At 45.3% G+C, this 13,343-nt stretch overlaps 1 protein-coding gene across 3 annotated transcripts in view; it reads left to right on the top strand.

The window, feature by feature from the left end:
* IFT43 (intraflagellar transport 43) overlaps positions 1–13,343 on the top strand; it is a 139,399-nt gene that overhangs the window by 102,292 nt on the left and 23,764 nt on the right. For all 3 annotated transcript variants that reach the window (XM_038742152.1, XM_038742123.1, XM_038742187.1), the window contains 2 exons: positions 8,245–8,277; positions 9,927–9,973. In XM_038742152.1, the coding sequence (XP_038598080.1) occupies positions 8,245–8,277; positions 9,927–9,973 (80 nt within the window). The remainder of the gene's footprint in view (positions 1–8,244; positions 8,278–9,926; positions 9,974–13,343) is intronic.

Genomic DNA, 13,343 nt, shown 5'->3' with positions numbered 1-13,343 from the left:
AGTAGTACAGTGCCCTCCGGCTTTGGAGATTCCTGGCCGAGAACCTTGGGGATAATGTAGACTCAACTGATGGTTTTAAACAAAAGCACTCAAAATGAACATGGTGGCAGATAGTGCTTCTTCCTCATCATGCTCCCTTGCCCCGTTGAACTGAAATGAATTACTGTCGAATGCAAAAACCACCTTATGGATTTTGAAGGAGTGCTATGGAATAATTTCTTTCATTTTTCCTCATTTCCTCTGCAACAGGTTGCTAGAGTAGCTCCTAGAGTTCAGCCCCATTATGCAGAAGAGCGACTTCCAAATTTCTGTAGGGGATTGGTGAGGTACCGCAATAGCCAAACCTGTGTAAAATTCAGCCCGACTGCCTTAGTCGTGAGCGTATTTTATGTATGCTCTGCCCTGCACCAAGGAGGTGAATCTGGGATCCTACATGCACTGTGGACATAAAAAGATTTCAAGGACATCTCTCCCCATTTATCCCAGTTATGTCCCCTGCTAAAATAGGTTAACAGTGTCTAATTAACCACTGAACATTGCCATGCTGCATAAAGATAGCATCCTCGCTGTTCTCTGAGCCGTGGTACTTTATCTCCATTTAGATCTCCGTGGTATTCCATTAAACGAGAGAGAAACAGTTTAACCGAGATGATGTCTACATTAGAACTGCCTTTCACCCTTCAGCACGTAACCTGCGAGAGATTCCGAAAAAAAGCACGGTGGCTGGCTAGCAGGAATCCAGATTTTATTATTTTGTTATATATATATTTTTAAGTTTCCTTCAAGGAGACTGCTGTGTTCTTGCTGGTGGGGGGAAACCCAGCCTGCCAGTGAGGCAGGGCCCAGAGTTCTTCCTGTAGGAATTGCTCTTTCGGTCTCATATATCGATTGGCCTTTGGAGCAAGGTGTGGGTAGCCGGGAGTGGAAGGACAGATAGAAATTGTAAACTGCAATTTCAGGGGGGGTGTAAAGCAGTCATCTGTCAGGTAGTCTTCAGAGCTAGGTTCAGTCCCTCCTGTTTCCATTCAGGACCCCGAAAATGGAAAGTGGCAATCAATTGGGAAGATCGTTCTTTCAACACCAGAGTGGAATCTAGAGTGGAAGCCGCCAGGAAGGAAATAACCTGACCTCACTGAACAAGTCGTGGTCTTCCACGTGCCAGCCTGATTTGGAAATGGCGCTCCGAGGGGATAGATTTGGGCAGAATAGCGAAAGGAAAGAATATGAGGGGAGGGAGGAATGAGCCACGGGCAAGGTACATTTTGCCCTGTTTTCAGCAGCAGGTACAAAATCAGGATTCTTTTTCTTTCAAGACTGGGTGGGTGGTGGGGGTGGGGGTGGGGGTATTCAGGCCTGTCAGGCAGTGGAAGGAGTGATAATAATAATAATGATGGCATTTGTTAAGCTCTTACTACGTGCGAAGCAAAGTGGTGAACACACAAAAAGCAGTATGGTCTAATGCTTAGAGGACAGGACTGAGAGTCAAGGAACCTGGGTTCTGTTCCTGGCTCCAACATCCATCTCCCATGTGACGAAGGGCACATCATTTAACTTCTCCATGCCTCAGTTTCCTCAGTGGTAAAATGAGGACTAAGGAACAGTTTTCCCTCCCTTTTAGACTGTTAACCCTGTGTGGGACTGAGGCTTTTTCTGATCTGAGTATGTTGTACCTACCCAAGCTCTTGGCACTTAATAAGCACTGAACAGATGCCACAATCATTGCTAGAAGTGGTATTAAGCACTTAATTAATATCAGTAATTATGGTAGGAGAGGAAGCACCTCAGGAGGGAGAATGTAAGTGGAGAGCGGAGTTTATTTTTTGAAAAGCAGACCACCGCAGAAGCCCCCCGAATCAGGATCCCAAACCGCTGTTATTAAGAAATCAAACTCATCACTCCTCCCAACCCCCTCCATTCTCTTGCTCGTTACCCCACTTCTCTTCCCCGCCCATTCAGACAATGAGGCTCAGACCCAGAAGTCAATAGTTCTGAGGCTTTTATCGTAGGAAGAAAAAAAAAAAGCACTTCACATCATGATGATCCCAGGCAATTAATCCTGCTTTAAACCTCATTGTCACTCAATCCCAGATACAGACATTGGGGATGTTCCTGCATTTGTAGCTTCCATGATAAAGAAGGTACATCATAATTATGCAAAATAACAGTTGCCAAAAATCAAGAATTTATATCCAAAGGGAAGTTCTTGGGGGAATGACTCTGTGAATTGTTGCAATTTTTTAAATGGGCAAATCCCTTTGTTCAAAGGAAGATCAGATGCCTTTCTCTCACTGAAAGTATGTAGTACTTTCTTGATAGTGATGTCTTCCGTGAAAAACTGAAATGTCACCTCTCCTCCCCAGGAAAGCACAATACCTTGTCTTTCTTAAATTTTATAGCCTTCTATTATGCTTCTCATAAAACCAATGGTAGGTGGAGTCTGTGCTGCTATAACGCGTGTTTTGATTAGGCGATTTGGGTAGAACCATTTTGAAGAATTGGGGACTGTGAATAATAATGGTGACATGTGGTAATCAATCAATCGTATTTATTGAGTGCTTACTGTGTGCAGAGCACTGTACTAAGCGCTTGGGAAGTACAGGTTGGCAACATATAGAGACAGTCCCTACCCAACAGTGGGCTCACAGTCTAGAAAAGCGCTTGCTACACTATGCACTGAGGTAGATACAAGATAATCAAGTTCCTGCCACAATGCACACCTGCCTGGTTACAAGAAATTTGGGAACAGATGTGGAGTAGGAAGAGAGATGTTGTTTTGATGTTTTGATTTGTCTTTGTTTTCATTTTATGGTATTTGTTAAGCGCTTACTATGTGACAGGCACTGTTCTAAGCTTATTACTAGATACGAAGTAATCAGCTTGGACACAGTCCCTGTCCCCCATGGGGCTCCTCGTCTTAATCCCCATTTTGCTAGTGAGGGAAACTGAGGTACAGAAAAGTTAAGTGGCTTGCTCGAAGTTACACAGCAGACAAGTGGCAGAGCTAGGGTTAGAACCTCGGTCCTTCTGCCTCCTGGGCCCGTGCTAGGCCAAACTGCTTCTGTTGGTTAAGGGGGTGGCTACAATAATGTGAGCTCCTTCTCCACTACAAGAACTGCTAAATAATGGAGCTACTTGTATAATGCCGCCAGCCAGGAACGTGGTCATACGTAGCTTTATCTCACAATCATCTAATCCCGGTTAGAGAAACGGTGTGGCCTAGTGGATAGAGAACAGTCCGAGGAGTCAAAAGGATCCAGGTTCTAATCCTGGCTCCACCATTTGTCTGCTGTATGACCTGGGGCAGGTCACTTCACTTCTCTGTGCCTCAGTTCCCCCATCCGTGAAATGGGGTTAAGGCCGTGAGCCCCATATGGGACAGGGACTTTGTCCGACCACATTACTCTGGATTCATTCATTCATTCAGTGGTATTATTCATTCATCCTGTATATATATATATATATATATATATATATATATATATGGTTGTACATATTTATTACTCTATTTATTTATTTATTTATTTATTTTACTTGTACATATCTATCCTATTTATTTTATTTTGTTAGTATGTTTGGTTTTGTTCTCTGTCTCCCCCTTTTAGACTGTGAGCCCACTGTTGGGTAGGGACTGTCTCTATATGTTGCCAATTTGTACTTCCCAAGCGCTTAGTACAGTGCTCTGCACATAGTAAGCGCTCAATAAATACGACTGATGATAATGATGATGATTTATTGAGCGCTTATTGTCTGCAGAGCACTGTACTAAGCGCTTGGGAAGTACAAATCGGCAACATGCAGAGACGGTCCCTACCCAACAATGGGCTCACAGTCTAGAAGGGGGAGACAGACAACAAAACAAGTAAACAATTGTCTGCCCCAGCTCTTTGTACAGTCACATAATAATAATAATAATAATAATAATAATAATAATAATACACATAATAAGTGCTTAGCAAATACCATAAAAAAATTCAGCCTCCCTCTTTTTATAGTAACTTATTAAATGGTTGGTATTGGTGACATAAAATTATATTATGCCCCGCAGTCAATCAGTTGAGTGCTTACTAGATGCAGAGCACTGATCTAAGCGCCTGGTAGCTTCTCGGTTTAGCAAGGCCAAACCTAAGAGCCGGTTGATTTCCTGAAGGAAGCATCTGGATAATCACAAAATTATTTGGAAAGGAAAACCTGGAGAATCCCCTTCTTATCCCAAGTCTGCTTGGCTCGCTTTTGTTGTTGTTATTGTTGTTGTTTTATTTTTTGGCTGAGACTGGGACATCCCATGCCAGAGACAAAAAGGCCAGGCGACTTAATCCCATCACCGATTCTCCAGGGAGTGGGAGGTGGGGAAGACTATTTACTCTCATTGTACCGAGTTAAAGCTTCATCCTGCCAAATGGCCAAAGCAATCAGCAAGTGATGGAGTAGCTCTTAAAAAGAAGCCTGGCATTTAATTAACTTTTCAAAGTGCTGGTTCAGCAACCTCCATGTTGTACATTTTGAATATTGAACAAGCATCCCTAATCGGAACTGAATTACTTCGGGGCCTGCTGGGGTGGAGAGCAGGAGAGCTGTTCCTTTCCAGCCCCCAGAAGCCTCCCTCACTCAGTTATTTTTCTTAACTCCTGTTAATACAGTTAGAGCCGTTCAGATGGGCGGCAGGGTCAGTCTGGGAGTCTGCAAGGGCCGATGGGCCATTTTGTGGATTTTCCATATTCTGTCCTCCTCCTGCTCCTCTTCTACATTCGGGCTTTTGGTTTTTCACTGCTGATTGGTATTTCCAGCAGGCAGTGGATATGGGCAAAGATAGGAGGCAAAATGCATATCAGGCAATTTTGATCGGAGTAAGCATCTCTGGTTAATAAAAATGGGGGAGCCATTTGATGTAGAGAAAGCTCAAGAATTAAAGAAAATCTACAGAGTTATCTGTGGGTTTTATTGACTCATTCCATCCATGTCACCATAAACAATTTTTGGATACCTGGAGAAATTTACCGACTTTCTAAATTCCTCCAAGATGCCCTAGCCAATCATGTCAGAATTGAAAGGGGTCTTGGCTGATCCTTTCCCAATTACTGGTAGAATAAAGCCAAGTTGTACACTGGCCTTGTCCAACATATTCCTTGAAGTCATGCTTGTGGATGCAGCAGGGAACCTGGCTGTTGATGCTAGAATTTAAGCTTTCCCAAATCAGCAGGCCGAGAACATCATCAAAGTTTTTGAAACAGTCACTGGGAAGCTGCCGTGAGCCAATGACTGTGCTCTAGAAACACCCAGCCTGGATAATTATGAGTTGCTTTTCAGAATCCGCGAATCACTCTGATCTAATAATGGAGAAAACTGAAGTTAAGTACCCACGTACACCCAGAAAGCGCACTGCAAAACCAAGGCTTGTCACCATGTTAAATGAATACCATTGATGATTGTGATCAGATGTCAACTCTGTGGTGTCACTGAATCCTGCCTAACCAATGACACAAGCATAGACAGAGAGTAAGAAAATGGAATCAAGAATTCCAGACTGCCCCGTAGAAGAGCGCAATTGAGTACCGCACCCAAAGGGCATCAGGCTTCAATGCCATTTGGGCAATCTAGTGTAATGATCCAACTTTTATCATCATCATCATCATCAATCGTATTTATTGAGCGCTTGCTATGTGCAGAGCACTGTACTAAACACTTGGGAAGTACAAATTGGCAACATATAGAGACAGTCCCTACCCAACAGTGGGCTCACAGTCTAAAAGGGGGAGACGGAGAACAAAACCAAACATACTAACAAAATAAAATAAATAGAATAGGTATGTACAAGTAAAATAAATAAATAAATAGAGTAATAAATATGTACAGACATATACATATATACAGGTGCTGTGGGGAAGGGAAGGAGGTAAGATGGGGGGGATGGAGAGGGGGACGAGGGGGAGAGGAAGGAATGTACTTTGGTTACCTGGATTTTCCACAATCATTCAATTGTATTTACTGAGTGCTTCCTGTACACGGAGTACTGTAGTAAGCGCTCGGGAGAATCGCAATACCCAGCTTAAAAAACGATCCCATCAGTGACACCCAGCTCTGCCACTTGTCTGCCATGTGACCTTGGTCACTTAACTTCTCTGTGCTTCAGTTCCCTCATCTGCAAAATGGGGATTCAGTCAATGCCAGTTCTCCCTCCTATTTAGACTCGGAGCCCCAGGTAGGACCTGATTATCTTGTATTTACCCCAGTGCTTAGTACAGTGGTTGACACATAATAAACACTTAACAAATATGATTATTGTTGCTGTTGTTATTATTATCACTATTATTATTTTCAGCCCCATTGATAAATGATGAGATAGGATCCCAAACAATGTGGTCTTGGAAAACCAATGACAGTGAGGTGCTGTGAAAAAGAGATTCTACCAGCACACCCCTATAAAGATTGTCCCTGAAGGTTTCATTCTGCTTATGTGTATAATTGGTGCTTTACATGCAAATGTGATGCTATGGCCGGAGAGCTCTCATCCTTTTGTGTGGATGTGTCTGAGAAGGCCAGAGTGGGCCCAATGCCCTATCCTAAGCCATGCGCCCTAGAAAGTGGTCTTAAACAGACCTCTTCTTGTCCTAGAGGAGTTCGGCTACAAAAGGGCCAGAATGTCTCTGCCTTCGCAGCGTGGGCCTGTGGCTCACAAGGCAGCTGTTTTCCCAGTAGTCAAGATTGTCTCTCAGGTAGGCATGGCTCATTGGGCAGTCACAGATTAGTAGTAGAAGTTGTATTTGTTAAGTGCTTGCTAGGTGCAAAGCGCTGCGCCGGGCGCTGGGAAAGTCATCCACGGATGAGGTAAAGAAACGGTGCCTGACCACCCCCAATAAGGGACTCTCATAATCTAAGAATAAGGTGGGGAAGGGGTTGGAAGCAGACCCATAAGAAAACCAAACCTCAAACATGAGGTAGTGATAAACACCCAAGAAACAGCAGCAGGATTTCAGGCTCCTCCTGGTTCAGACCAGCAATTAAAGGAGATCCAGCTGGAGCAGAGGCTGATGAGAGGCTGAAAGGGGATGATAATAATAATAATAATAATAATAATGACATTTATTAAGCGCTTACTATGTGCAAAGCACTAGTTGGGTGGCTCATGTTGCTGCCCCTGTTTCAGATTAAAAACTCAAGGGCTAGGCCCGCTGAGCCATTGTTTCACTGAAAAGGTCACTCCCCTGCCAGTAACTTCCTGGGTGATCACAGCTAAGTCATCTTCCCTCAGAATTGCCTCAGTTTCCCTGGTGATTAGAGAGCTCAGAAATTCAGTGGCAGACTCGGCCCCTGCTTGGCTGTTGAGTTGATAGATAACCGTGATTGGTCATAGAGGCTGCCAGTTTTGCGGCCTGGCACCCTAGCCTTATGTAAACTATTGCTCTTGCTGCCCTTCATCCGTGACTTAGGGAGGAAAATATTCAGTTCAGCCCCAGGGGGAATGAAAAGCTAAAAAAGCAGAGATAACATTGGATCAACCCAAAGCAGAGAGAGCCTCTACTTTGTCCTCTTTGTCTTTTGGGATCTGTGGAAATCATGTCTAATGCCTGCTGGCCAACAAGCAGGAGCCCCCCAACCCCTGCCACCTCTAAATCAAATTTATTCCGTGGGGTGGTAACATCTCATTCTGATGCTAACCGGATAATTGTGTAGTTACCCCAGCACATAAAATAGTGCTTGGCACTTAGTTATCGATTAACACATATAATGATGGTATTTGCTAAGCGCTTACTATGTGCAAAGCACTATTCTACGCGCTGGGGGGATACAGGGTGATCAGGTTGTCCCACGTGGGGCTCACAGTCTTAATCCCCATTTTACAGATGAGAGAACTGAGGCCCAGAGAAGTTAAGTGACTTGCCCAAAGTCACACAGCTGACAGTTGGCAGAGCCGGGATTTGAACCCATGACCTCTGACTGCAAAGCCCATGCTCTTTCCACTGAGCCAAATATCATTTCTAGACTGTGAGCCCGTTGTTGGGTAAGGACCGTCTCTGTATGTTGCCGACTTGTACTTCCCAAGCGCTTAGTACAGTGCTCTGCAAACAGTTAAGCGCTCAATAAATACAAATGAATGCACGAATTACTATTACTATTCTCTCCCTAGGAACATTTGGAAGCTGCTGTGGGGAACAGCAAGGTCATCTTTATTTCTTCCCAGGAAAAGGGTCTGAAGTCCAGTCATGGCACTGGTGTGTTTTCTTATCCCTGTCTTTTCTTGTGTTTCAGGTCAGGAAAGAAGACAAATGAAGAAGAAGAAGAGTAAGTTTTCCGCAATTAATCCATGAATGGTATTTATTGAGCCCTCACTGTGTGCAGATCACTACGAGAGAGTGCAGTACAATAGATTTGGTAGACAAAATCCCTGAAGAGAGGAGACAGGCATTTAAATAAATTGCAGGTAGGGGAAATCACAGAGTATAAGGGTATGTAGATAAGTGCTGTGGGATGAATATCGAATTGCTTAAGAGTAGGGAAGCAGCATGGCAAATGGATAGAGCACGGACTTGGGAATCAGAAGATTGTAGGTTCTAATCCCGGCTCCGCCCCTGGTCTGCAGTGTGACCTTGGGCAAGTCATTTCACTTCCTCTGTACCTCAGTTTCCTCATCTGTAAAATGGGGATTAAGATTGTGAGCCCCATGTGGGACAGGGACTGTGCCCAGCCCAGTTTACTTGTATCCACCCCAGGGCTTAGTAAGACAGTAAGGTCTTAACAAATACCGGAATTATTATTACTGTTAATAGTATCATTATTACAGACCTATGTTTATAGTTGACGTAGAAAGGAGGGTGGGTTAGGAAAACGAGGACTTTGTCAGGGAAGGCCTCTGGGAGGAGGTGTGATTTTAGGAGGGATTTGAAGGAGGGAAGAGTGATAGACTGTTGGATATGAAGGGGAAGGGAGTCCCAGGCCAAAGGGTGGAATGTGCTTAGTACAGTGCTCTGCACACAGTAAGCGCTCAATAAATACGATTGCTTGAATGGGGAAGAAGTCAGCAGCAAGACTGACGAGATCAAGGCAAAGGGAGTAAACTGCTGTTAGAGGATTGAAATATGCAGGTTGGGTGACTCTAGGTAAGGTAAAGGAAAATGAAGGGAGATGATTGACTGCCATAAAGTCATCAGTAAGGAGTTTCTGTTTGATGCAGAGATGGATGGGCAGCCATTGGAGGTCTCAGGGATGACCTTGTCTCTTGAAAAATAATAGACATTTTCGTTGGAGTCCAGTGCTTTGGGCGTGAAGTGAACAGCATTCAGAAGCTGGGAATATGCCCGGTTCTGTTTCGGAACTGGGGGTGTGAGTCCTGGCTCTGGTGTTTGGATCCTTCTGCTCTCTGGACCATGGGATGTGGATTCTGGCAGTTCATCAATCGTATTTATTGAGCGCTTACTGTGTGCAGAGCACTGTACTAAGCGCTTGGGAAGTACAAGTTGGCAACATCCAGAGACAGTCCTGGTCTGTGGTGGTGTTGCCCAGAGACTAGAAGGGCGAGCCCAAGCCGTAGGACATCAGCCCACAGACTGCCTCATCCAGTTATGGGAGGTTCTGGCCCTAATGACCCGATTGTACGTTCTCCTCCAAGGGGTCGTGGGTGGAAATTTCAGTTCCTGTCTAATTCCCACGTTTGGGATCTCCAGGCTTCTCCCGAGGCTTTTATTATCGTATGAAAAGAAAGTGGGAGAAAAGTGCGTCATTCCTTCATTCCTGATTAAACTTGGAGGGTAGAGTCTTAGTTCCATGACACTCTGTGACCTTGCCCTTCAAAGGGGATGTTTGGCTCATGAGGCATTTGGCTGTTCAGAGGATGAGAGAGTTTAGAGGGAGCGGGGAGAAAAGGAATTCTTTCCATTTGCCATTTCGGCGTTTGAAATTTTCCACCCTTTTTTTTCCCCCCCGCCTTGCTGTAGCCACCGGCTGAGACAGCAGAGCTTGGAAGGATCGGATGATGAAGGAGGTAAGATTGCCTCTTGTCAGTTTCCAGTGACTATCCCACAACAACCCTCCAGGTTCTTTTGAAACTCTAACCATTAGCCATTGGCTTTTAAGGCTGTCCCTCAGCCGCCTCCCTTTGTTAAAAAAACCCCCGCCACTCTCCGGCTACATCCTCACTTGCCCTCTCTGCTCTTCCCAAGCGAATCTACTGACTGTGCCGGTCACACAGCCTTGCGTCTCCAACTCAGTGTGTTCACTCCTTTTCTCCTGCATGGTTCACCCTGACCCTTCTGCTCCACTAAGCCATGTTCCTGCCAACCTTCGGAGCCTTCCTAAAGTTGCCTCCGGCTCCAAGTTGTAGCCCCTGACTCCTCCCCCACCTTCCGGGGCTTACACTCCTCTAATCCTCACCACGCTCATGCACGCATATACATCTTTGGTTAAATTTTTATGCTAATTTGTGGTGGTTTTTTTTACCATTTATATCTGTCCTCGTATACATCGACCTATAGCACATTTGGCAATTTGTGACCGTTTGCCTCCTCCATTAGACTGTAAACAGCTCAGAGGCAGGGACTCCTACCTTTTACTTCTTCTGTATGTTTCCCTAGCTTCTAGCTGCTCAGTAGATTCTTGGTGAATTCTCTGGTGATGACTGATATAAAGGAGAGTAGCTGGTATAGTTTGAAGCAAGTGTCTTGTCTGTGTGTGCTTGAAAGACATGTGTAGAAGAGAGATTCCATATCAGCAAGGGTATTTCTAGCTATATCCATATCAGCAAGGGTATATCTGGGGGAGAGGCTGCCATATACATCTCTTCACAGCATCATTGCGTTCCCCTATCCAACCTGAGAACTGGGACAACCAAAAGGTATGATATTAAAGATCAAAGGCCTTAAGAAACATCATGGCTTAGGAGCCCGGGCCTGGGAATCGCAGGACCTAGGTACCAATCCTGGTTCCGCCACCCCTCCGGTATGATCTTGGGCAAGTCACTTAACTTCTCTGTGCCTCAGTTTCCTCATCTGTAAAGCGGGGATTTAATACCTGTTCTCCCTCCTACTTAGACTGTGAGCCTCAGGTGATTTAATTAAATTTAACTTGTCTGCTTTAACTTGTAGCTATCCCTGAGCTTAGAACAGTGCTTGATACGTAGTAAGTGCTTAATGAATACTGTTCATATTAGGAAAATTTAATCTGTTGAGCACTTATCGTGTGCAGAGAACTGTCCTAGGCATTTGGGAGAATACAGAGTAATGGGGATGTTAGACATGACCTTGTTTAAAGGAAGCTTACAGTCACTTTCGAACCTGAGTATAAAGCGCACATATTGGGAACCCCTTCCCTATGCATGCTTCTGCCCCATGGTACCTGGAGGGCAAGAACGTGCCTTGAATATGCATCAAGCCACCTTTTAAAACCGGACTTCTTCTCTGGGAACTATACAGAGGGAACCAGTGGGTGGGGGTGGAAGTGGAGGGTGAGGGAACGGGAGGGTAAGCTGTCTTGGGCCTTAGCATGACAATATGTCTCTTGAATCCCTAAAGCCTTGAAGCAGTGGCCCTAGCAGCGTGGCATAGGGGATGGTCAGCAGTGGACAAGTCCAGTGGGAGATCTGGGTCCCGCTTCCATACGCAGTGACGGCCCCATCCAAGCCCGGCCTGCATTCCGGTCCCGGGGCAGCGGGGCCCGCCTCCCGCCTGACAACTTTCTTGGCAGAGGCGGTTTGTCCCTTCCCACATGCTCCGGGTGCCCTCCCTCGTGCCTGGCACAAGGAAACGGGGCCCAGGCCCCGGGGCAGCGGTTCAGTGGCAACAGGCAGGGACGATGGCACCACAAGCAGGCCGCTTTCTTAGCTGGGCCGGCTCGTTGCCCGGTCAGATACCTTGCGGGGGGACTTGAAGAGGAACCCATTCTGTGCCCAAAAACTCACATTCCCAGCTGCTTAGGTCCGAGATCTGTTGAGGTCGTTATGGGTGGCAAAGCAGAATTGGGGCTTGGTGCTTAAAAGTTCGTTTTAAGTCAGCCAGGCTCATTTTGACTTTGTAAGTCCCTTTGAGTTTCCAGTGAATGTAATCCCCCCGTTGATGGGGTAACTGTGCCAGACACCTGTCTGCATGTTTGGTTTTGTTGTCTGTCTTATTACTCTATTTATTGATTGATTTATTTTACTTGTTCATATCTATTCTATTTATTTTATTTTGTTAGTATGTTTGGTTTTGTTCTCTGTCTCCCCCTTTTAGACTGTGAGCCCACTGTTGGGTAGGGACTGTCTCTATACGTTGCCAACTTGTACTTCCCAAGCGCTTAGTACAGTGCTCTGCACACAGTAAGCGCTCAGTAAATACGATTGATGATGATGATGATGATGTCTCCCCCCTTCTAGACTGTGAGCCCATTGTTGGGTAGGGACCGTCTCTGTATGTTGCCGACTTGTACTTCCCAAGCGCTTAGTACAGTGCTCTGCACACAGTAAGCGCTCAATAAATACGATTGAATGAATGAATGAATCTGCTTTTGGCATCGTGGTATTCTACCAGCAGACATTAACAAACCAGGGGAGGTGATATTGAAGACCCAAGCTCTTAGGAGAATGGTGTAGGTTGGGCTCAAAGCTTACATATGAGAAATGTGCACACTCCTGCCGTATGATAGATGGAGGGCAGGAATGTGCACTGTGGCTGAACTTGGGGTCTCCTAGTAATGGGCATCGTTTGGTGAGAGACTTGATTATGTTGTTTCTCATGAAACCGAGAATAGAAAGTACTTAAAAGTACTTTTAAAGTACTGTTCAGAGAAACAGCGTGGCTCAGTGGAAAGAGCACGGACTTTGGAGTCTGAGGTCAGGGGCTCAAATCCAGGCTCTGCCAATTGCCAGCTGTGTGACTTTGGGCAAGTCACTTCACTTCTCTGGGCCTCAGTTCCCTCATCTGTAAAATGGGGGTGAAGACTGCGAGCCCTCCGTAGGACAGCCTGATCACCTTGTAACCTCCCCAGCGCTTAGAACAGTGCTTTGCACACAGTAAGCGCTTAATCAATGCTATCATTATTATAAAACAGTAAATGCAGAAAGTTGCTTTATGGCCTCTAGGCAGGGACTTTCTTGCAAGATATTCAGAAAAATATTAAATTCTTCAGAGGAAAGTTCCGGACATGTATTATCCTTCCCTTCCTATGGCTAGACACTCTGTTACCTTCAGATTTGTCAAGATCAGGAGAATTGTCTCTTCCAAAAACTCCAGAAGTCTCTCTCTGTCCTTGTCTGTCTCTCTGTCTCTTTCATTCTGTTTCAGTCTCTTTCCCTGTTTCCTTACACAGCTTTTTCTTGATTTTGAAAGTGTAGCGATTTCTCTGTTTTAGAACTGTCAGCTCCCAGCGGACAAGGCCTGGGT

This window comes from Tachyglossus aculeatus, chromosome 1, assembly GCF_015852505.1.
Source record: "Tachyglossus aculeatus isolate mTacAcu1 chromosome 1, mTacAcu1.pri, whole genome shotgun sequence".
Classification (NCBI taxonomy): domain Eukaryota; kingdom Metazoa; phylum Chordata; class Mammalia; order Monotremata; family Tachyglossidae; genus Tachyglossus; species Tachyglossus aculeatus.
This window is presented reverse-complemented; position numbering and strand designations above follow the sequence as displayed.